Here is a 24,884-nt window from a genome sequence, read left to right as displayed (position 1 = left end):
GAGGAGCGGGATTTTGGCGGGGATCGGGGCTGGAGGAGCGGGATCGGGACGGGGACCGGCAGCGGCGCTTCCCTGCCCGGCCACGGTATTTCCCCGCCCGGCCGCTGCGCGGCGCTGCCGCGGGAGGCCCGCCCGGCCCGGCCCGCCCCGCTCCCCCCGGCCGCTCTGCCCCGCCCGGCCCGCGCTGACGTTGGACAACAAAGATGGCGGCGGGGAGCAGCAACTACTGGGAAGGCGAGTGGGGCGGGGGGTGGAGGGCACGGGGCGGCTGCGGGGCCCCCGGGGCACGGCCCGGGCACGGCAGGGCGGGACCGCCGCCGGGGCCCCTCTGCTCTCTCCCGGGCGGGCAGCCGGCGCGGGCGGTGCCGGCCTGTCAGCCATGAGGCGCCGGTGCCTGCTGAATGAAGCCCGCGGCCCCGCCGGACCCTCCCGGGCTGCGGGTGAGGGGCTGGGGACGCCCAGCCGCGCCTTCCCATCGGCGTGAGGGCTGCCCCGGCCACGAGGGTCCCCTCTCCCCTGTGGGTTTCTCTTGCTGTGGGGACGGGAGCCGCGGAGGTGCGGGGTCCCCGGGCGGGTCCGTGACTGTCCCCCGGGCCCTGCAGATCTCCGGAAGCAAGCGAGGCAGCTGGAGAACGAGCTGGACCTGAAGCTGGTCTCCTTCAGCAAGCTCTGCACCAGCTACAGCAGCTCCCGAGACGGAAGACGCGACAGGTATAGGTACTAGCCCGTTTCTTTATGTTTTAAACGCTGCCTGTGGTGCTTGGTGCGGTTTTATCGTTTGCTCAGTGCTGGTTCCACCTGTGGCTGTCAAGGCTTGGATTCTTGGGGGGCTTTCAGTGCTTCTCGCTGCTGGTGTTGCTCTGGATGTGATTTTGGTGTGTGAGTCAGGCTGTGGGTGACAGGTCACTGGGGAAAGCTGGATTTTGTTCTGTGTGGGATCAGTGAGCTTTTTAATGCTTGTTATGCTGGCTTAATTCCGAGTTTTTCTTGTATTAAACTAACAAGAGGTTTTCAGGGACTTCAGTATTAGGGGAATTTAGCTTTACACCTCCCAGGTGGGCTGGTGTGCTGTTGGTAATCCCAGTTTTAAGGGAACTGGAGCACTGAGCAGCTGTGCAGGGAGCAAGCCCTCTCTTCACAACCAGTGGCTATTTCTTCCTGTCTTTCTGCTGAGGTGAGTAATAATCACAGAACAGCTTGGGTTGGATGGGACCTCAAAGATCATTTTGTTCCAACCCCTCTGCCATGGACAGGGACAGTGTTAATGAGAATAATAAGAGCTGCACATGTTTTTAGATGTGTGTATATACAGGTGGTCTCTGTGTATATACACGGGTAGTTCCTGTTTGCTTTAATTACATTTATGTTTGACTGAAGAATTAATGTGGTAAAACTCTTCAGGTGTATCTTGTGAGCCAGAGGTGGAATTATCAACAGCAGGAATTATCAACCTCTCTGTCCATTTGCAGCCATTTCTTTGCTTATTAACTGTGTCAGTTGTGAGTGTTGCTGCTTTAGGTATGTGTGTTGATATTTTTCTATTTTATTTAATTTAGTAACTGAATCCATTTTATAATTCTCCCTCAATTTACAGTTCTGGAAGCCTGAGAGCACCTCAGCAATGATAATGTTACTCTTGAACAGCTCTAGTTTCACTTTTGTTTCTGTCTCTGTGCTGTTACTTGCCATGTAGTCCAATTGTTTTCATTATTTTTGCTGTCCTGTGCCAAACTTACTCTCTCACTCAAGGCAGAATACCAGAGCCATGAGTAGTCTCTGAGGGGTGTTAGTTGCCACAGATCCGCAGGCTGGCCTGAGATGTGACTTTTCCTTGTGGTTTCAGTTTACAAGCAAGCAGGGAAGGTGTGTGAAGCTAATTGTGATAAATGGTGAGGCCTGTGTTGCTCTGTGGGACAGTGATTGCTTAATAGGTCACAGGTTGTTTTAACACTGTGTTATTAAGGTGTGATTGTGTTGCTGGAGTAACATGCTAAAAGTGCAGTGCTCTCTCCTGCTAGTAAATAAATAAATCAAGTTAAAAGTTGGGGGAAAGAGGACATGGGTACCAGACAGGTGCGTGGTGTCAGGCATTTCTTCCCAGGAGAGATGGTATTTATTTCCTGCAGGTGATACTGTGTTTTCTGTTCAGATAAGAGTTAAAGCCATGCAGAATAAGAAAATGTAATTTTTTCAGAGCTTATTTAATCTCTAGCAAACCTGGGTATAGTGGAGCTTTCCAACTCCTCTCACTGGAGTTTCCTTATTTCTGGCACTCATGAAATGATGCAACTTTTCAGTAACTGCTCCTCCTCTTCTCCTTAGCTCTGACACAACTCCTCTACTAAATGGATCAAGCCAGGACAGAATGTTTGAAACCATGGCTGTGGAAATTGAGCAACTTCTGGGAAAGGTAACTTGAGTTACTTTGGGTTGATTTCAGCATTTAGGCAGTATCCCAATCCGGATTTCTGTGACTCATGTTAGGAAATCCCAGTGTGGGTATTAAACAAGGTGTGCATGTCTAGCTGCCTCCTTCAGCTTATGCATTGTAGTTTTCTTGCAAGAATAAGCCATTTCTCATTTTCTGGGGTGTTTTTCCTCCTGCAGCTGACTGGGATAAATGACAAGATGGCAGAGTACACCAACAGTGCGGGCGTGCCATCGCTGAACGCGGCGCTGATGCACACGCTGCAGCGCCACAGGGACATCCTGCAGGTAACCAAGGGGCCTCCTCCCTGCCTCTGTGCTCTTTCTTTGGCTAAAATAATTGTTATTATTACCTCTGCTGGTATCACTGCACGCTGGAGTGTCTCACCAGGAGCTGTGAATGCCGCTGATTCCATCTCGCTTTTCTCCAGGCACCTGCTGAATTCGGAGTTGAAAAAATTGTGCTTTTTATGTCATGTTGGTGACTAGAACTTAGCTGAGAAAGAGCAATAAAGGGTGCTGCCTTGTGTGGGTGGGTTTTATCTAGCAAAAGGGGAAATGTAATGAATTACCTTGTCTGTGTGGCTTGTCATGTAACAATGTGCAAGGGAACGTCACACACTTCAGAAAACATGATTGTAAAAGCTCCTAGGCTTCTCAAGGGAGATGAAGGAAATGTGATGGTTAAAGCTACCAGTCAGTGCTATAAATTAACCATGTTTTCATGGTATAGTACTCTTAAAATGCATATTTTATATGGCTCATGTACAGTTGGATTTCTGCTTGGAGTCTGTGTAGTCCATACACAGTGTGAAAAGCAGTAGCATTTGTATGAATGGTTACAGTGGTTTTGGTGCACACCAACTGCCAGTTAAATTGTGTTTTGAGAAGTACCACCTGCCTGAAATGGTTTAAAATGTAAAATTGCATCTTAAAAATAGCAGTCATCTTTATTGTTCAGAAAAGACATTTTTTATTAATCTGGTGTACCAACAGAATAAACTCAAGAACACCTTCACCACACCAAAGAAGTAGGTTTTGTTAGGGATTCTGATGGGAAATTTCAACACAAACCAGTTCATCAGAAAGGTGAGGATATCTGAAACTGGGAGAAGGAATTGCAGTGGATTTCCCTCCACAGCTGTAGCTGCAGCCATCCAATTTAGCAGCTACTCTAAGAGTAGTGAGTTTTAAGAATACTTTGGATTAACTTCCAGCATTTTTGCTGTTAAACTCCTGAATTGGTCTTGCACTTTGTATTAGAGAACAGTTGGCAATTTTAAAGGTGGCTGGATCTCCTGTGGGTGCATTGTGTTGCTCAGGACCCTAATTTTGGGATAACTGTTTGTCATTACAGGATTACACACACGAATTCCACAAAACCAAAGCAAACTTCTTGGCAATACGAGAAAGGGAGAATCTGTTGGGATCAGTACGGAAAGACATCGAGTAAGTTGTGTTTGCTGCAGCAAAGGTGTGGGACTGTGCTCAAGAGGAGAAAGTGCAGAGAATGCTTGGCATAGCTCCCATGTCTGTGCTCTGAATAAAGCAGAAGAGGTTCCTTGAAGTCACAGTTCTCAGTGAGGTTCTGTTCTGTTGGATTTTAGGTCGTATAAAAGCGGCTCTGGCGTGAACAACAGGAGGACAGAGCTGTTCCTGAAGGAGCACGAGCACCTCCGCAAGTAGGTGTTGTTTCCTCTTTACTGCCTGACTCCTCTGGGGGTGAAACACCTGAATGTCACTCAGCTGGTTTGATGTTTATGGCTTGTGCTGAGTGTGAGCTGTGTGGGGTGGACAATGCTCATGGTAGTGCCAGTGACTGGGGCTTTAGGATCTTGTCAGTGCCAGTTTTGTGTTGTCTTCAGGGGCTTTTGCAAATCACTCATGACTCAAACCTCCTCCTCCCAAGGGAGTGGATGCCTTTCATTCTGACTGGGGTAAAGCTTAAGAAACTAAATAGAAACTCTCATGATTTGGCTGGGTTTCCCTCTCCTTTTTTTTTTGTCAGTCAGAGAGAGAAAAAACTTTTCTCCTTTTGTCTCTAGACAAAAAGTGATGGAAGAGATTAATTCCTAAATTACCTATGCACTTGAATATTTGTAAATTGATTCTAGGTTAGCAGATAACAAGCCAAATAGAAAGCACTTTGTTGTTATTCCTATTGCAGAGAGGACATTTAAGTTATGAGTAGCTGCTTTGTGTGTCCTTGTTCAGCAAAACCAGCACTGGTGAGAGCAAAGAACTGGAGGGTTGGTGGTTTTTAGAGAGTCAGGAGATGGTTCTGCTCTTCCTGCCTCTCTCTTTGCCTGTAGTTGTGCTAAATCTCAGGCTCACACGAGAGGGCAGGCTTGCATTTAAAAAAACAAATAAATAAATAATTACATGTGGCTTTCTTATGTTTAAGCTTATAGCCAAAACAGCACGAGAAACTTCTACAGGAAATTAAATCAATTTTTTTTTCAGTTGTGGTTTATCACCACTTCATCCTCAGTTTTCTGTAATGTATTTAAAACTTAAAAATTAATTGACTGAAAGCTTGAATTAGGACTTCTATTAAGCATGATATTGAAATAGAATGGTAAAATATTTCTGGAGTTGTAAAATACCCTTCTAAGAAACTGATATTGCCTGAGTCCATTACTTTGAAAAGTTTGCAAAAATGAAGAGCAGAAAACTTAGAGCATTTTGTAAGCATTTTCTGGCAGATGTCTTCAGAATTTGAGCCTAACATTTATTGAGGCATTGATTATTTGGTTTTTTAAATAAACTAAACTTTGCAGTATGTTTACAGGATTAAAGTGCATGAACAATAAAGTTAAGGCAGTTTTAGAAATAGTTTAAAAGCATCTGGGTGATTATTTGAAAATGTTAAGACTTGAAAAAAACCCACCACAACACTGAGGAAAAGAAAACCAGAAATAAGTGTGAGCTGGGGATCTTTAGTAAACAGGGCCAAAACTAATCATGGAATACTCTGCAAGGTGGAGATAACTGTAAGGGCTGTGAAGAAATCCAGTGTAAAAGGAGAAGACAACATTGGCAGGAAATCAAAGCTTGCAAAACTTTTGAATTGAAAATCAGCTCAGAAAAAGATACTGGCAGAGGAAATTATTAGAGAGTTTCAACATATTTGTCTTCAGAAAAGCAGTTAATGAGCCATTCATGCCAAAATGCTGTAAAAACTAAGCAAAGGTCCCAAGAAATCACCAGGAGCTGGCAAATTACACCAAACATGCTCCTAGGATAAATTGACAAGCTTTGTGTGAGTCATGATGCTGAATATTTGTAGTGCAGTAAATCCTGGTGCCAGACTAATTGACAGAAGCAGATGATGAATAAATATATTTACATGAAGACACAGGAATAAAAATCCAAATGTTTTCAGTGGAGTGAAATCTATGAAAAGAACTTGAAAAACAGACACAGGAATATAAACTTTACAATGTAATATTATATTCTCCAGAGCAGTGTAATAATGCCACAGGAATTACATATTCATGTCAGATATTGCAGCATTCGCTTGGTCTTGACCCTGCCTAATTTATTATATTAACTACTTTGCCCTATTACATATTTATTGCATGATCTGATAACAGAATGTGTGAGCTGCTGCCCCAGTGCTGAGTGCCAGACTCCTCTGTCAGCCTTTTCCTTCATGCACAGCCATGTGAGACAGGATAAACACAAACTGGGCTTTGCTCTGGGCTGTGTTTTCCATGAATTCTCTTCAAAAAGCTGCAGGCTGGGATTGTTTGTGGGGTGTCTCACTGGGGAGCAGCAGGAGAGACAAGAAACTTCTGCTTTTTTGCCTAAATCTGCCTCTTCCATTTTTGTGTCACATTGTGAACACCACAAATGAGATCCTCTTGATGCTACACGTGTAGGGAATCCTAAAAAAGGAGAGGAAGTGAAAAAAAAAAATCCGTGAGTACCAGATGCTGATGAATCAAAGGTTCCAACGCACATTAGGCAGCAGGGAATGACAAAAAGCACTGAGCAAGCCCTGCCAGTGCCTGGCTCTCCATTAAGCCAGGAGGATCCTGGTCCATTTGGCCTCCCTTTCCCAGGGAGGGGCTGGCTGCTGTGTCAGTGCTGCTGGCAGCAGTGCCATTTCCACCTTGGAGTCCCCCTCGGGCAGGGGGCACAGGGGGCCCTGTGCTGCTGCTCCCACGCCAGGGAGGCTGAGACAAAACACCTCATGTTCTTCTCCCTTCAAAAGCCTCACTGCTGCTCAGTCCATTTTATCAATCAGCTTTTTGTTGGGAAAGGAGGGTTGTCCACAAGTTCTGCTGGCTGTGGATAGGAGGCATGAAGTGTCCAAGTCACTCAGTTTCCTGTCTGAGTTCTAGACAGGTAATTCCAGAATAGCTTTACCAAGCACAGGAGAGATGAACAATAACACCTAATTTTTTAAATAAAAAAATCACTCCTGTTAATTAAAATAAGTTTGGCAGTCAGATGTTGGTGAGTATTGATACCCTGTTAATATTTTTACCTGATACCTCAGATTTCTTGGCATGTCAGATGCTTAAAGAAATACCCAATCTAGTGTGGTCATGTTTGCTGATCATTTTTGAAATCTTGTTTTCTTGGGTCTGTGCCATTCCCTAAAGGTATTTTATCTTCTCTGTTTGTGTGCATTTGGCCAGGGGTACAAACAACTCATCCTTTTTCTTCTAATGCTGTTTTCCATCTAAAGAAAACAATTTTGATTAATAGATCTAGCTTAGCATTTTAAAAACTGCTCTGAAAAGTGCTGCCTCAGAGGAAACAATTCTGTTAACTTAGAGTCTGCCCTGAGAAATTCTGCAGTTATTGATGAGTTATAGTCTAAGTCAGCAAAGAAGGAATTAATGTCCTTGATGAAATTTGCAATATTGTGTGTGTACGCAAGTGAAAATCTCCCTTGTGTTGTAGGTGAGTGATAGCAGGGGGTACTGATGAGTTTGTGTAAAAATTGATGAAATCTTCAGAAGTTTAGATTGAAATTACAGGTGTTATTACCCATAATGAATTCCTTGTAAAACTGGGTGAAAACACACCAGTTCTGTTATTGTGGGGCAACTGTGTGATTATTACTTTATTACTCAGCTCCAGCACTCAGAAATTAGTCATTTATCCCTTGCTAAAAGAAGTGGCTGGTGCTGAAGCAGGTGCCTGTGTGGTGCAGATCTCATTAGCTGTGGTTTTAATTGTTGTTAGGTGACTGCATGTTTCTGCTGAGTGTTGCTATGCAGCCTGTGAATCTATCCAGTAAAAATTTTTATAAATCCTCTTAGTTGGGAGTCTCATGTGTGAGTGATGCAGGTAGATGAGATGAACCTGCTGTAAGAGTTCAGACACCCCTGTGTGTCTTAAAATACTCAAAACTGGCACAGAGAAGGTCAAAGTGCCAGAGTAAGTGGGTGAGGAACTTTTTTTGAAGGAGGAAAAAGAGGAGGGCAAACAAATCAGAGGGACTTGTGCTGCATGGGAAAGAGAAAAGAGGAATAAGAGAAGTGAGCAGAAGAAATAACAGGAACCTGCAGCAGTTGTGTAATGGTGCTAATTAATAATACATACCTGAGATGATGAGGAGAAATTAATGTTTGTGCAGTGCTTCATGTATGTGGAGTACTCTGGAGTAGTGAACGTTTTTATTGCTTTCATTATGGGATTTTGTTATCAGCAGAACTATTTCAAATTTCCTGCTGTTGTTTGGGCAGAAATGGGCACACTGAGTAGAGAATAATCACCAGGAAAACTGCTTCCAGACTTTGGTGGTGGTACAGGCAAGATCTTAATGGAGGGAGTGACTTACTGACTGTTTTTCCTCTAAATATTGTCTTTCCTGACAAATTTTCACTTCAGCACTGATTTGCAGAGAGAAATCAGCTCAACAAAATGCAGAGACATCTTGCAGGGTTTTTGATTACAGGTGATTTGATTTGTTGGGAGAAATCTGCCAGTTTCCTACCTTAATAGAATTTCTTTTTCTTTTGTTCTCCCTGTTCTCTGCTCTGCATGCCCTGGTTTCCATTCACTGAGCTGTTGCTGCTCAGGTTCCTGTGGATTCCAGTGGAACATCAGGGTTTGGTTCAGACCAGAGAACTGTGCTTGCCTCCCCATCCCCTCCCTAATTTCCAGCTGCAGAGCACACACAGCTCCTGTGCAGTGACTGCCCCAGCTGGCACAGTTCAGCCCTTCACCTCCTTCATCTTCTCCTGGGAGCAGAGAATGCAGGAGAACCAGCTCATTCACCAACTCCTTTTTCCATCCCGAGGTGCTTGGGGAAGCAGCAGGGAGGCAGGAATGTGATCAGCTCTTCCCTGGGTGCCTGCTCTGCAGCCTCACAACTGCTGAGCTCTGCTTTAGTCAGGCCCAGTAAGGGCTTTATTATTTTATTTTTTTTAATTACCAAACTTGCCTCTTAATTAAACTGATTTTTTGTTCCTGTCAGAGCAGAATGCAGTGTTCTTGTGGTTCCATTCTCTTCATTTGAATGTGGATTTTAACTGAAGCAGCACTTGGGAATGAATAATCTTTGTTCTGTAGCAGCTATGAAAAAAAACCCAAGCAGCTCTGCCCTGGGAGGACAGAGGAGCCCTGCATGGCCCTGATTTGGAGGGTTTGGATCTGGTGCTGTTTGGTGCAGCCCTGCTGGGCAGGGCTGGAGAGGGGCTGCAGCACTCTGCCCATTGAACTGGAATTTACAGTGCAGGGAGGGATTGGGGAATCTAGGTTAAAACATCTCTCTGCTGGCCATTAATTGCAAGAGCTCTGGCAATGGTGTGCTGCTGTTTTCCCAAACACTGTTGGCTTGTTTTCTTTGTTTCTGGAATAAGTTTGAGAAATTGCTGCATTAAAAGCGTGTGCCAGTGCTGGATGGCTGTGGTAATCACCTCACTGCTCTACCACTGAATAACTCAGGCTTTGGGGCAGGGCTCTGTGCTCTGTCTGAGCAGCAGCACAAAGAAAATGCTTTTCAAAGAAGGGATTTGAGCAAAGGAGGATTTTTGGTGTTGCAAAGGCTTACTTAAGGATGCACAACAGCTTGTCCTGTAATCCTGTTTCAAAATACAATTCCAGTCTGTCTTTCTGCTCTGTCTCCTATTCTGTTGCTGCAGAGTTTTCTTGATTGCATCAGTGATTCTTTCCTTTAGCCTTATCTCTGTCTGGGCTTGAATGGGTTTTATCTCCCAGGCTGCTGGCAGAGCCTCTGTCTCCTGGAGACTCCTGGCAGAGGGAGAGGCCACTCTGGAAGTGGCTGGATCAGCTTCCCCTGCCACAGTCCCAGACTGAATATGACACTCGAGCACATCATCTGCTCAACTGCTGCCCCAGACTGAGAATTATTTGCTGTTTTCTTATTTAATAGTAAATAATGTTCGGAGGGGGAGACAATTCATGTCTTCTGGGAAAGGAGAAACTTCACTATATATAATTATGTGACTGTATGAGCAAGTTATTGAAGTAGTTTAATGAGAATTTGGGGAGGTTCAAAGCTTCCAGGCAATGAAGGAAGATGCTCTCTTGGGTATTATTATTATTTATAAATAACTTAATAAAAGATCATGAAAATCAGCCAAGCAATTCAAGATTTAAGAGGGTGGTTTTTTTCCTCTAAAAATAGTTTGAGCTTCATTAAGGTAAAATCAACTATTTCTTTTAATCTTCCTGTGCTGCATTTAGGACTTAAAAAAAAACCTCTACCCCAAACCACTAAACCAAAGCTTCTCTGTCTCAGTGATGATTTGCATGCTTTCCTGATAGTTGGATTGCTCTAACAAGACTGTAATCAGTAATTTCCCTGACACTGATAACTGTTGTGACACTTTTATACCTCAATATGTCTAAAGTGATTGGGACACCAGATGAAAAAAAAAACCAACATCCAACCCACCAGACACAGCATAAAACTTAGTTTGGGAATTTCCTGTGCAACTCACAGCACAAAATTTAATTTTATTATTATCCAGGTGACAAAGGATGTGACCACATTGACATTAAGAGCTTCAAGCTCATTTTTACTTTTCATCTGTATAAAAAGTGAAGGTTTGTGGATGAAATTCCATGCACCCCAGAGAGAGTGGCTGTGGAAACTCTTGTAGGTCTTTATGAATGTCTGCAGGAGCTAAAGAGCAAACCCTCACAGAGTGAAAGATTGCCTGAATATATAATGGGGAAAAAAAGGTGGCTGGGACAAAAACTCTGCTCTGGTTCTTGATTCTGGGCTTCCCCTTAGAAACGGCACTTTGGTCTTAACCTGGGGAAAGGGAAGGATCTAAAACCACACTTCAGACTTCAGGGCTCTGTGGTTTCTTCTGAAGTTTTTTTGTTCCTTTCAGAAATAAACAAGTCACTGATGCATGTTTTATTTGTTTTTAGCTTTCCTTTCAACGTTGTTTCTTAACTAGGACAGCTTCCCCCCTCTAAGGTCTATTGAAATTAGGGCTTTCAGGAGTGCTGAAATCCTTCCTGCATGGGCTGGTTCTGAAAAGCAGGTGCAGCTTTTCAACAGAACCAACAATTGTGGAGTTTTATAGAATTCCTTTTGTGCAATCTCAGAATCACTTTTATATTCTAATGCAGCATGTCATTTTTTTGTCAGTGTGGCTGTGCACTTCATTATTCTTTAGGGCCAGAAGTGCTTGCTCATTATTTGCTATTGGATCCTCCAGTAAAAACAAGCTGTTGAACTCAATTTGATGTGTATGGATATGTTAAATAGTGATTATTTCCATTTTCTCATATGCAGAGTGTATCTCTGGAAAGTTACCACACTACTGCATAAATGTCATTCTTGAGTTTTTATTTAATTTCAGCCTCTCCTAATGCATCAGAATTAGGTTCTCATTCTTGGCTGCTGAATGATTGCTGTGCAGATTCCTTTGTGTTCCATCAAATCCATGATGCTAAGCAGAACTAGATCCAAATTACCCTTAAAGCATCCTTATTTTATCCTAATAATAGAGTTCTGTTCAGAACTTTTCAAGGACTTCAGTTCTGTTGTGATTTGAAAGATGCAGAGTGTTTTCCTCTCACTTGAGAGACTTGTTTATATCAAGTCTAGTTGCACTTCTGGAAGAATGCATCTCGTTCAGTCTCAGATAAAAAGCCCTGAGAACCCTGGGAAATTGGGTCAGAAGAAAAATGCTGAGATCTTTACCCATTAATGAATTACATCCTGGGTTTGGCTTGTGGACAGTTGAAATGTTGTGTGCACTTTACATTTTGAACCACAAGTGTTTGTTATGTTGCATAGTTAACTGTGCAGCTTTAAGAATCATTTTCTGCAACTTAATTAACAGGCAGGTAGAGAGTTGTAAATCAGGTACCTCAGCCAAGTCCTGCATGAAAGCCACAGAGCTTCTCCAAAAAAAAAACCCTCAAAACCACAGCGGGTGAAAATGCAGTTAGGGAGCAGAACACGTGTCTGTCAGTGTGGATTTTAGGGTTTCTTACTACATTGAAGTTGGGTTGTCATCCTAAGGATAACTCTCACTTCATTTCTATGTTAGCTGGACTGGAAATTAAAAAGATATTAATTATGAAGGTTTTTATGTGATGGGTCTCTTGCAGAAGACATTCCCCCTTGTGCTTTCTTGTCACTTAGGAATGTGTGAATAGTAGAATGGTTCTTTAGCTTTGCCAAGCTTTAGTCAAAAAACACTGAGCTAGAAAAGTGATCCAATCTATTCTGTTACAGCACAGATTACAAACAGCTTGTGTTTGTTGTAAGCTGAGCATCTCCTGTGTGTGTGTGCCCAACAAATCAGCCGTGACAGGTTATCCTGGGAGAGCTCCATTGCAGTCAGGTCAGTGGCACACAGCAGAGCCTGGGCTGCTTCCTTTGGAGGGGTTTTCCCTTTAGTTCAAGGTCCCATCCAAATTCCATGTTTTAAACCAGGGGAATAATGCAGGCAGCCCTGCCCTGGCTGCTGGCAGAGCGTGCAGATGTAAAATTTGAGGAAATGCCGATGGAGTCCATTAGGAAGTTACTGGAATTGTTCTGACACTTGTGGTTGCTGATAATGACTTACAGTAAGGCCTGCCCTGCTCACTTCATTTCACTTTGTTCCTATGGGTAATATGGAGCAATTATAGGGGAGGGTCAGGCTCTCCAAGAACTTCTCCCACCACCCTGGTGGTGCCACCCTGGCACTGGTGTGTGCTCAACCAGCTGCTGCCCTTCATGTGCACAGCAGGAGCTGCTCTCATTTTTAAAGTTTTTACCTGAGTTCTCTGGGTAAACTGAACACTGCAGGTTATTGAGAAGCTCTTATTCCCTTATAGATTTGCTCTAAGGGAAGAAGTATTGATGCTGCTCACCCTCTTGGGGCTCTCAGGCTCTTTCCCAGTCGTCTGCATGCCAAAGAGCTTTCTTGGCTAATTCCTCTTTTAGAGAAACAGTTCTTCCACTCTGATAATTCCCACACAACTCCATGGAGTTCAGTGGAGGTGCAGGCTCTACCCTTTGGAAATCCAGGAGAAACAGATGTTGTCAGACCTGTGAAGGTGGATCCCTGTTTTAATGGAGAAAATCCCTTGGTACTCGTTTGCCTCCTTTAAACTGAGTTAGAACAACTAATCTTTGTGTTAGTTACGTGTTTTCAGGTGTTAGCTGCAAAGAAAGTGCTTCTCTTAGTGTATCCAAATTCCAAATGGTTGGAATTGATGAGCTGGTGAGGTATTTACTCAGTGATGTAGCTAGAAGTTGGATTTTTAGCTGAATTTGTGTTACAGGGTTGCAGTTGGAGGAAGTTTCACCAGATTATTTTCCTGGAAATCCTTTGGCAGATTTTTCCCTACAGTGAAAAGAGATGCCTTCTGTGTATTTTTTGCCCTCATGTACAATTTCTTTCCATCTGGAAAGAAATTCAGCACCAGCCAATGTTGGTTTACTCTTGCCTAGAGCAATGGATTCTGTTCAGTGCCTTTCATTCTAGATTTAACAAACTGCTTGCATTGATGAAAAGCAATGTGATATTGTGCTTTTTTTCTTTTCCAATTTTGCAGCTATTCCTCATTCTTACAGAAAGTGATTTCTGAGATGTGCAGAAATAAGCTCACTGAGGTGTTCAGAGTTTGTAGGTGTGATAATGTTCAGCAAATTTATACACTGATTAATGCTCACATTTGTGCTGGGTTTTGTGTTTGATTGTTGCCTTCTGCAACACACAATGTGACAAAATTGCATTTCCTTAGCATCCTGATTTGTGCTTGAATTAGCACTCATAGAAAACCAACAAAAAAGAGCAGTTTGGGTCAGTATTGGAACCTTTCTTTGCTTTTGGAGTGGTTTCTGTGGGGAAAGTGTTCATCCCTGAAAATGCCTCATGCCTTTGTTTTTGGCCAGCCAGGTTTTCTCATGCTGGAAGTGGGGGATGTATGCTTCATGGTCAAATACATTGGTCTTAGTCAATAAATACACTTCTGCACCAATTCTTGTCTTCTTCAGCAACTTTGGAACAACTAAATTGAATCAAACTTGGGACAAGTCTTAGAAAATCTGGAAAATCACAGGGAGGGAAAAAAAAGTGTTCTGCTTTACATTCTTCTACTTAAGTTTTTAAAGAGCTTAATGACTTATGAATTTTTAATATTATAAGGAATGTTGATGGCAAGCAGAAAAAATGAGTTGGAGATGGAGTTTTGTGTGTGTGTGTGCACAGTGTTTTTTTCATTATTATCCTGTTATTATGATGATGGAGATAACTGAGTGTATAAATCAGATTTGCCTCATACCTGTATATCTGTATTGCAGGATTTGCATTCCTGGAAGCTCCACATTGCCTGGTGATCCAGGACTGTGAAAATCTGAAAGATTTATTGGAGGCAGTTTGAGAGAGCAGACACTGATGATTTATCTTGCAGTTAGAGAAAGAACAAAGTAAAATTATTATTTCTGTAGTTACTCTTTCTGAAAGGAAGAAAATAGTTATCAAGTGCTATATTAGTTTATTCTACAGGGTTTTCCCTCTCCCTTTTAAATTATTCTATGTGATAATATTGCCCTTAATTTCATCTGAAGGGTTTAAAGCATGTTGTGAGATGAGTTGTGTGCAGATGAGTTTTACTCAGCTAAGTGTTCATCTGTATTAATGAATTTTACTGAAGTACAGACACAGAGATTTGCCTTACAAACAACATAAAATGCTTTCTTTTAGTTGTAAAAGCCTGATACTGCGAGCAGGACTCTTTTCTATTATGGAGGCATATTTAAATTAATTTCTCCTTCAGATTAATTTACCTGTCTGCATATTTAAAGGACAAGCTGTGCCATGCTCTGCAGACAGCAGTTGCACAGAGGCCTGGCTGTTCCATATGCATGGCTGCTGGGCTTGTGCCATTCCTTACAGGAGGTGATTGCCTCAGCAGCTTCCAGCCTTTCTTTCCTGTAGGATTTTTAAAAAGCTTTGTCTGTCTGGACAGGTGAAAATGCAGAGTTTATTGAAACAGATGGCAAGTCAGATTAATAATGCCCAGAACCATCTTTTGCTTGGATGTTCATAAGGAAATGTCCACTGGATTTGTTGTCTTTGCTTGGACAGCAGAAGAACAAAGTCAATAGATTTTAATTTAAGAGCTTCTTTTTGTAGTGTTTGGAATATGTAAGTTAAGCACAATTGCCTTGTTCAATGTTAGTTTTTTTATTCTGGGAAATGAACATTATTTTTAATTGTGAGAACAGCTTCTATTTGTGGAGAACAGGTTATTAATAGTCAGAGATCTGCAAACTTCCCTTGTGTCTCTGGGCCCTGTTGTACTTTGTGTTCTTGATCTTCCTTAAGTCTGACTTATTTTTATGGTTATGAGCTGTAAAATGAATGAAACAGATGCTTCTGTTTGGGTGTGAGTGAACTTTACAATCTGTATTTGCCAAGGAACCCAAACCTGCAGAGCAGAATCCCTGACATGTCCCTGCTCTCAGTGCCTGCCTTCACCAGAGTGTCAGGGGCTGTCACGGCCATTCCTGTGGGGTTTGTTCACATTGGAAGCAGGGATGAGTTTGGAAACCCTCCCAAGAGCTGATTCTCCTTGTGCTGGGAAGAACACTCTGCAAGCTGTGCTAATAAAGCTGTGCTTCCTTTGGCCTGCCCTCACCTACACATCTTCATTCTGAAGAAAATTCCTGTGCCTCTCATCCTTTTAAATATTTGGGGTGACTCCACATCAGTTGATCTTGAGGTTGCAGATGCCTGCTGAATGCCCTGTGTTGGTATTTGCAGCTCATGCCTGTTTGTGTTGGTGTTCAGAACTGGTTTATACATTTTTATGACTTTCTATAATCATTTTACAGGTAGCCACATTCCCAGAGTTTATTTTTGTGTGTGTATAAACATGCATACACGTAGCAAAATAAAGCAGTGTCGTGTAATCTGAAGCTTTTAAGTCACTTTTTGTGTTTATGTGTCTGACTAAGGAATAAAACTGCCCATCTACAGCTTTCTCTAGCATAAAAAGCAGTGAGTGTCCCTGCTGCAAACTGGCAAGCCTCATTTGGGTGCTCTAAAAGCCTTGGAGGACATCCTAGTTCACTTGAGGTCTGTAAAGTGTTCAGCTTCTCTGTCATCTTCAGTTCATCAGCATAAAAATTCTATCATTTCATCAGTTAAATGGACAAAGAGCTGGTAATGATTTTTCTAAGGTAGATTTTTTAATAGGGCTCTTCTAACATCTTCTTCCACAGAATTTTTTTTAAGTGTAACCTGTTACCAGCAAGGTTTTTAATACTTTTTCATTGATAAATTTTTTTCTTAAATAATTGAACCTTTTCTAAAATGATTCATTCTTTTGCACTGCTCTTGCTTTTGAGGCTGTTTTCTAATGGTTTTGCAGTTTATTCTGATTATGCCCTGCCCACATAACACACTTGTCTGTTAGAGACTATCTATGAAAGGCACATTCTCAGCTGGATTGTGTCTCTGGGAGACTCAGTGATTACAGAAATCTTTAATGCATTGCTTTCCTGTTCTGCCTGCCTTGGGGACATGGGGAGATGCTGTGAGACTGCTCTGTGTACACAGCTTGGGTGTTTCCCCTCTCTGTGCCAGTGTAATAAACACCACACAGTGAATAAAACTGATTTTATTTGTTTAAACCAACATGCTCACAGCTGATGTGAATCTTAGAGAGTGTGGCTCTGTTTGCTGCCCCAGTCGAGTCCCTGGCAGCTTAAAATTGAGCAAAATATTTTTAGTGCTCTGTTCTGTGTCTGTATTTCAAGCCATGGACAGCCTGAAATAGCAACCTTGGTGTTTTCAGTTCTCTTCACAGAGGAATAAAGTCATTGTGTTTGCCTGTCCCCCTCCCCAGCAGGTCACACACGTGGCCCAGCACGTTCCTCCAGCTGGAGCTGTGGGGGGATCTCCAGAATTCCTGTGGGAAGGAGAAAAGTTCCAAATCAGGCAGCTCAGGCTGAGTCAGAGGCAGAGCTGTGCTGCTCTGGGGGTTGGCAAAACACTTGGAATGAGGAGGGTGGAGGATGGAGGTGGCCATGCCCTGTTGGCATCTTGGAGTTTGGAAGCAATCACTTCTGATTTACTACTGAAAGCAGTAGCCAGTACAGCATCAAACTGCTTTTCTGTCAGGCCGATTTCCTCCTCAAACTGCAAACTGAATTTTTCTTACCATTATTCTCCAAGAATTTGTGTGAATCTGTGAGATAAACAGAGCAGTCATAGGGTGAACTGTGGGGATGATGCAGGCACCTGTTCCATGACAGGGTTACACTGGAGATATTGATTGCTGTGACAAGAGGGGATTTTGTGACATTTCACCACTGCCTGCAAAGCAGTGATGGAAACCCTGTGTGAAAGTTGAGTACAGAAAAGGAGAAATAGCTGCATTCCTCCAAGGTCCTTGTTACTCTTTTCAATGGTGTGTGTTGGGTTTTTTAGTGAAATGTCCCCTCTGTGCTGTGCTTGGTGCTGCCCTTTCCCAGGGGTGCTGCACAGGGCTGGATCAATGTGTGACAGGCAGGACAGGGCCACTGTCACCAGGGCTGTGTGTGGCACGTGGGGTGTGCTGAGTCCATCAGCTCAGCTCTCATCCAGCTGCTGTTCCCCCAAAGGGCTCTGCCAGCATCAACCAGGGTTTGGGGAGCTGATCCTGAGCAGGGCTCTGAGATGGACCCAATCTCAGCTTTTTAATCATTAATGATATTTTTTGAAGGGGTGGGCAGGATTAAAAAGCAATAAAATCAGCTGCTCCTTTCTCTAGTACTCCTTTCCATACAGTCCTCCATAAATCACAGTGCTATTTCCCTCCTCTTGTCTTCTCAGTGTTTTATGTGTTCTCCTGAGCAGCTGCTCTTGCTACACTTAGGAAATGCTCCCCCAGTGCATCTTCTCCAAACTCCATATAAACCAAACCTGTGTAGTAGCAAAATATGACAACATCCAGAAATAAAACATTCTAAGAGCAAATTTATTAAGATGATGATGGGGATCATTGATTAGTGATCTAAAGTAGTACTTTGTGCTTGTTACTTTCTTTAACTTGTTTTTTTTCTTTTCTTTTGGCTTTCAGCTCAGATCGACTGATAGAAGAAACAATAAGGTAGGAATGAATGTAAAAATTGTCATTATTTTCCATACAATCAGCATTTCCATTAAATTGTGTCTAAATATATCAGTCCCTATATTTATACTGTAACTGCATTGTTTCCAGCTCCTTGGCAGTATTACAATGAATTGCTGCTGGGTTTGGTTTGGGTTTTTTCTATTCAATATTGACATAGGAATGTTGCTTAAATATTTTATTCACCCTAGCTTAGAAAATTTGGATTTCTGCTCAAAGGTGAATCACCTTTGGAGCAGAGTGAATCCCAGGCTGAGCTGTTGAGGGCTATTCCTGTAGTCAAGACATTTCTTATCACAGTGACACTCCTGTAAAACCTGATTTCTGTAACCTTTCAATGTATTCAGAATATTCAGCACCCAGTGTGCAGCTGATATAGGTGAGGGCTTTTACCACAACTGCTTGAGAGGTTATTGCTGTTGTACATTTATCTTTTCTTACATTGATTGGATACTTAAATGATACCTTCTCTAACTAATCTAGACATTGTAGAACTGCAGCAACACAAATTTTATTATCTGTGCCCTTTCCAAGCCAACCTTTTGCAGACCAATAACTCAAACTGTAATAATGCCCAATTTAATGGTTTTAAATTTTAGATTATTGCTTTAAAACAAAAGAGAAGAAAAAAGAAGGTAAGAAAGCAAGTAAGATATGCTTTCAGACAATGCATGTACTGACATAAATGAGCAAGAAGAATAATTAGAGGTGCAGCAAGGCTGTGTGCATTAAGGGCAGGTTTAAGTAGACACAGTGGGCTCAGGATAATTAACATGGAGGAAGAATGTGTTAAACCACATCAGTGTGCAGGGATGAGCCAGAAGTGATCAGTGCAATAATACCTGAAAATGTGGTGCAATTTCAGCACAGCCTCACAGAAATATTTCTCCAGCTTAACCCAGCTGTATTTGTTTTGGGTTCTAGTCCTTTCCTCTCCTTTATTGCCATGCTTGTAACCCTAATTTTCCATCTCAAAAATGCTCAGTGTTTGGTGAATTTCTTTTTTGCTGCCACTCCAAGTAAGCAGAGCATTAAGCAGCATATGGTGATTTATTACTCTTAATATCCTGCAAAATTACATGTAATTATGTCATTGGCCTGGCTTCTGGATTCTGTGTCATCAGAGGAGCTCAAAGCTCTCAACCTTGCACAATTTGTTATCTGGAGTAAATTCTTGCTTGAGTTGTTGCCAAAAATGTTCTACAGTTTTTTGGTACAAAAAGAGCTGGTTTGGTAACAACATGGAGTAGGAAATGTAATTCCACTCATATCTGAGTTGAATTCTGCCTCTGTTAAAACCAGGGTGAATTTTTGTTGAGTTCTTTTTTTTCTTGTGGTCCCCAGTAATGGCAAGTGTTTGGGTGTGACATTAATTGATGGCAAATCCTGCTGCCTTCCAAGTGAATTTACCAGATGGGAGTTTACCCAACTCACCCATTGTTTTATCTATTGTAACCCAAATAAAAGAGGGAATTGTGCAGAAGAAGCTGTTTGAGGACAGATTCCTTGAGATGTAATTAGCTCATTCTGGCTACTGCTCCGTCTTCAAGGTTTACATCTGCTGCAGTTCATTAGTCATTTTTTAATTAAGCCAGTCAGGAAATCAGGTTTTATTTCCTTCACACTTTTATTTCCTTAGGCTTTGTTACTAAGCACAGATTCCAAACATTGAGGAGCACATTTCTGTGTGTGCAGAGGCTTTTGTTGACGAGCTACAGCCACTAATTGTGAGCCCTTGCTCTGATTTGCTGTCAGCCAGAGGAGTGAGGAGTGTGAATCTTGCTCTCCACAGAGCAAACATCCGTGCCAGGGAGTGCATGGGCACCTGAGCTGAAATGATTCAGTAACCAAAGCTCTGAGCAGGGCTGTCACCCCAGATGTGTCATTATTACTAAACTTTTAATCAATTTTTAAATGAATTACGTGCCATGGGTTCTTACTGCAGCATATTTCTCTCCAGAAGCGAGTGGGATGTGATACTTTGTACTGCAGTTCTTTTGGAACAGCCTTCACTTCTCTTGGCCAGATTTAAATATAAGCAGAGATTTTGCTTAATATGTTTGGAGTTCTCAGGTTTTCATTTTCAAACATTATCACTCCTCCAAAATAGCAGACCATTTATTTCTTGTTTTCTAACAACTTGTGTTTTTATGTTGGCTCAGTTGGAATATTTTTTATAGTTTTGCCTGTACAGTGTGACAAGTTCTTAGGATTTGGTTGTAATTCTGTTTCTGAGACCTGATCCATCAATGTTTGTATATTGGCAGATTGGACTGAAGCCAGACCAAAGCCATAAATTTTCTTTTTAAAAATGATCTCCTTATGTATTTGGTCTATCTCTTTAGGTAATAATTAGGATTTAATAAAAGGGAAAAGCTCAGCTGCACTGAGTGTTGACTTTTTAAAGGCATGAACCACGTTTGGGGAATTCTCTCATTTCACAACCACCTTGTCCAGGCAGAATCACTTACATTCCTGGGGGAATGTTTCTTCTGTTTTCATCTTAGGCTTCATCAAAGGAAACAATGGAATAAATAAAGGAATATAAAGGGCTATATAAAGGAATTTGCCAGGCTGTGAGTGCAGGTATGCATTGATGCACACACATATGTGTATATTTAGAGATACAAATATAGAAATGTATCTCCAGACAAAGAATAAGTGATGCAATCAGAATTTTTACCAATTTAAACCTAGAGCTTTCATTTCTATGCACAGTCACAGAGTCCATTCCCTAATCATAGACCTTGTCATGAATTTCAATGAGCAAGTATGATTCATGGCATGCAAAATGAAGCAGGAGTTCCAGTAATACGTGAATTATTTGATTTTTAATAACACAACTTCTTTCTTTAGAGTTTTGTTTCAGTTCTCCAGCAGTGTAGATTTGACTGATGTGTCTCAATGGGTGAAGCCAGGAGTTGATTTTTTGCTACATTTCCCTCAGTGACACTGGATGGATGTGGCTGCAGTGTGGGGTGAAATAAGAGCTTAAACACTAATTTAACTCAAAACCCTTTGCTTCCAAGTCAGGCAGCATTAAAAGTGTATTTCTGCATGTTAGACTTGTCCATCTGAGATGGTGCCTGGAAGTGTTAATAACCCTGAGGGTTTCATGCCAGTGAAAAGAGCAAACTAAGTACAAATATCAGCTGGGTTTGCTTTGGAGGGAAGTTTGGCCACGCTCATACCCACGGCACTGCTGAGCAATCAAGGGCAAACTTGGAATGTGGCAGAACTTCTGAGGGAAATGTGACTGCAAGCCCAGGAATCTGAGATTCTCCTGCTGCTCTGGGGAACAGATAGGTGGGGTTTTTATGGCTCTGACCTTGGCCTTAGCTGGGAGAGATTTCTCCAGTAGTGCAGCAATGCTGAGCATTGTGCTTGAGCAGGGCTTTAATATTAAATATAGAGAGCAGGCCAGATACCATCTGGTTTTAGAAACTTGGTTTACACCCAGCTCTGGTAGTTCCAGCCAGTGCAGCACTGAGAATAGTTCCTGCTGGCTTCCAAGGGAAATGTGGAATTGGGGTCATCTCTGTTCCAGTAAGAAATGTTTCATCTTTTGATGGGAAAGGCCCACACGAGTTCTGGACCAGCAGAACCAGGTGCTGAGATCTGGGTGTGACTAAATGGGGCCAATCTTGTGAATGGCAAGAATGGGATTCATTTTTTTTTAAAATCTGCATTTGTCACTGAGGCAATGGCAGCAGCAAGTCAATGAACATATGTCAGGGGTGGGAATGGAACCAAAACTGTCTGATGGAGGATATGAGGAATCTGCAGTGCTCAAGATACAAAACCAATCTCTGGACTGGTCCCCAGGAACTCTGATTTCTGCTGCTTCTTAGATTTAATAATCTCCTTTACAGATCTGAAGGCTTAGATAAACCAGCTCAAGGGTTGAATAATCAAATTATATGTGAACAACATTGCTTTTTGCTTGAATTTTGATGTGTTAATAGTAGCTGGAATCCAGTTAAACTCTTGTTCATGAATATCACAATTACATTTCATTACTAGACCATATCATATTAAAAATGGTAATTACCCCAGGTTTTTTTCCTTCAGAGCTCTGCAGTAAAACCCAGCCCTTTGAGCTAAATTCTGGATAAAAAATATTGGATAAAAATACTGGATTAAAAAAACTAAATTGGTCAATCTCTTAACCCTTTACATCCTGCCTTTTCATATGGAATGGACAGTTTCACTCCCCAGATGTCAAAGCAGGAACCTTGTGTTCTCTGGGTAATTATTTCTAAAGGCATTTTGGAGGTGGCTCAGAGCACTTTATATACTGGAAATCATTTTGTGTTTTCACTTCTGTAAATGAATGGATGTTTTAATGAGTCATTGGATGCATCTTACAAAAATATGGGACTTAATTCAGAAGTGCTTTGAGAGACACTGTATTAAAAACTCATCTGGACAAATGTCAAGTCAGTGTGGGGGTGGGAGATAGGAGTCTGTAGGTTACTGAACAAACTTTCCTGTGTGCAGATAGAAAAAAAAATCCTAACTTGATTCTTAGTAATTCAGAATTCCCTGAGTGCTCTTCTTAACAGCAAATTTTTAGTGGTTTTGTGAGTTTGTTGTTTTTTACTTTAGAGGACTAAAATACCTGCGTTGAAAAATTGTATGTTTGTATCAGGTAAAAGCAGCATTTCACATTTTCCTACCTCTGAAATGACAGCTTTAGTTTCCTTTTATATTTTTCTGTTGTGTTTTTTCCACTTAACTTTTACTCCTCCAGAACATTTCCCCTCCATATTTAAGACTCATAAACTCATCCAAGGACTTATTTTAATCATTGTTATTCCTGTAGATGAAGTCAACAGCAGTAGAGGTGACTTTTCTGAGTTATTATGAAGCCTTGTTGTATTTCTGGCCTGCTTTATGTGTTTTTGAAACACATGCCAGCAAGGAGAGCAGTATTTGCCATATTTTTCTTTCTCAGGCACTGTGTCTTCAAGCTTTGTCAGCTGAACAATTCTTTATAATCTTCATTTAATATCTTGTTTTTAAGAGCAGAGTTGCTTTTTTTCTGACCTCCAAAGCATTTTAAATTTGAAATGAGACATTCAGTGTTTTATTGGTAAAGAAACAAAGAAAATGAAAACTTATATACCATGGGGGATATTCTTAATTAGGACCAGATTTCAGAAACTGATTTTTTTCTGTGCTGTGATGGAAGCATCATTTGGGATGAAACAAACTTCTAAATTTAAAGCTTAAGCCATGAGAGCATAATTCCTATGTTGCTTGTAAGGTAATACCAGTTTTCATTGGGGCTGGAGGAGAAAAGTCAAACCCTGCCTGTTTCAAGAAATCTCAGTGTTTCACACTGTTAACAGTTTATCTAAAACTGAAATCATTTAACTGTAAAAGAGAGAGATTAATGAAAAAATTGTGGTTTCATTCATGTTGCTTCACCCCATTCATTGTCCTCTGAAGAAGCATTCCCTGCTTGTTCTCCTCTTGTGGGAGCTGTGGATTATTCTTAGCACCAACAACTTGATCCTCTTTCTTTCCCCAGCATTGCCATGGCAACAAAAGAAAATATGACTTCTCAGAGAGGGATGTTGAAGTCAATACAAAGCAAGATGAATACCTTGGCAAGTATCCTTTTTCCTAAATGTTGGTGCTGCCTGTGCCTAAGAAGAGTTGTGGTACAATATTTCACTCTGTCATCAGCAGTGTCAGTGCCTCTGTGTCCTGTGCTGTCAGCAGTGACAAACAGGCCAGGTTTTTATCAGGCTCACCTGATAACCTGACTGAAGCATCTTAATGGGAAATGGGCTGAAAAATTGGTTTTGGTCAAATTTTGGCACTGCATATAAATTAACAGAATTTAATTTTCAGGTAGAGGTCTGCAACAGCTTCTCATGGCCTTCCCTGCTGTATGCTGTTCTAGAAGTACAGTTTCATTTTTGCTTTTTGCTTTCAAAGCAGCTGAAGCTCGGTGTTCATCACTGCCTCTTGTGGTTTACAGCTAAGAGAAGTCAGGGTCTGAGCATCCTCTTGTCTGTCACACTCTTGTGAGATTTTGGCTTGTTGGTTTCTGTGCATATTCTGTCTCAGGGCTGAAGATTGTGCCACGTTGTCAAGTCAGGCACGTTTGTGGTTTTCCCATTACTCCTTCCCCTCTGTCAGTGGACAATGTCAGCACTGTTTGGTCAGACACATGACATCCTGGAAAGATGCATCTTGGTAACCCAGAAATTTCATTACAGATCTTAGCAGCTGGCAAGAACATTCCAATAAAATCTCAAGAAGCTTTGGCCTTAAAAAAGATTCTCGATTCCAAAGACCTGAAGCTCTGATTGTCTTGTTGGCAGTTGTATTTTGTACATTAAGAGATAGATTTACACCCTTGTGGTTTTACAGAGCTTGCACAGTGTGTGGGTCATGCAATGTGCAGGATTTTCTCAGTCAAATGCCTTTGGTTGTTCTCTTCACCAGTAGCAGAATCCCATTGAAGAAATTCCTTTGGTTTTTCTCTTCACCAGTAACAGAATCTCACTGAAGAAATTCCACAGATGTTTTATATAACCACCCCATTTTTTTTTTTCATTCTCATTTGAACACAATTAATAAAAGTAACTAAGCCTCACATGCTGGAGATTAAAATGCTGGTAATTGAGGTTGCTGCTATAGGACACGAAACAACACAAGTGCCCACATCACTGCTCTCAAGGTGAAGAAGAGGGAAGTTTATTTTCTGACTCCCAACATTTGTAGTTTTCCAAAAGTGACAGTGCATTGGAGGGTGAAAGTGCCACCTCTCCAATGACACTGGACAAACCAACAGTCCATCAAATTTCTCCTTCTCCATAAAAGAATGCAAAAAAATAAGTTATTTACAGAATGTGTGAGAAAGTTTGCTACAAGAA

At 41.7% G+C, this 24,884-nt stretch overlaps 1 protein-coding gene across 2 annotated transcripts in view; it reads left to right on the top strand.

Moving 5' to 3' along the window:
• Positions 1-168: 168 nt before the first annotated feature.
• The window catches only part of GOSR1 (golgi SNAP receptor complex member 1), a 28,967-nt gene continuing 4,251 nt past the window's right edge, over positions 169-24,884 (top strand). The window contains exons 1-8 of one of the 2 annotated variants that reach the window (XM_054646835.2): positions 169-234; positions 603-711; positions 2,323-2,410; positions 2,608-2,715; positions 3,785-3,876; positions 4,035-4,109; positions 17,941-17,970; positions 23,528-23,610. In XM_054646835.2, the coding sequence (XP_054502810.1) occupies positions 204-234; positions 603-711; positions 2,323-2,410; positions 2,608-2,715; positions 3,785-3,876; positions 4,035-4,109; positions 17,941-17,970; positions 23,528-23,610 (616 nt within the window). In that variant the 5' untranslated portion in view covers positions 169-203. Of the gene's footprint in view, positions 235-602; positions 718-2,322; positions 2,411-2,607; positions 2,716-3,784; positions 3,877-4,034; positions 4,110-17,940; positions 17,971-23,527; positions 23,611-24,884 lie in introns of both variants that reach the window. The other variant, XM_054646832.2, reaches the window with a different exon arrangement.

This window comes from Agelaius phoeniceus, chromosome 20 (genome assembly GCF_051311805.1).
Source record: "Agelaius phoeniceus isolate bAgePho1 chromosome 20, bAgePho1.hap1, whole genome shotgun sequence".
NCBI classification, from domain to species: Eukaryota; Metazoa; Chordata; class Aves; order Passeriformes; family Icteridae; genus Agelaius; species Agelaius phoeniceus.
The sequence above is the reverse complement of the archived record's forward strand: the minus strand, read 5'-3'. Positions and strand labels throughout refer to the sequence as shown.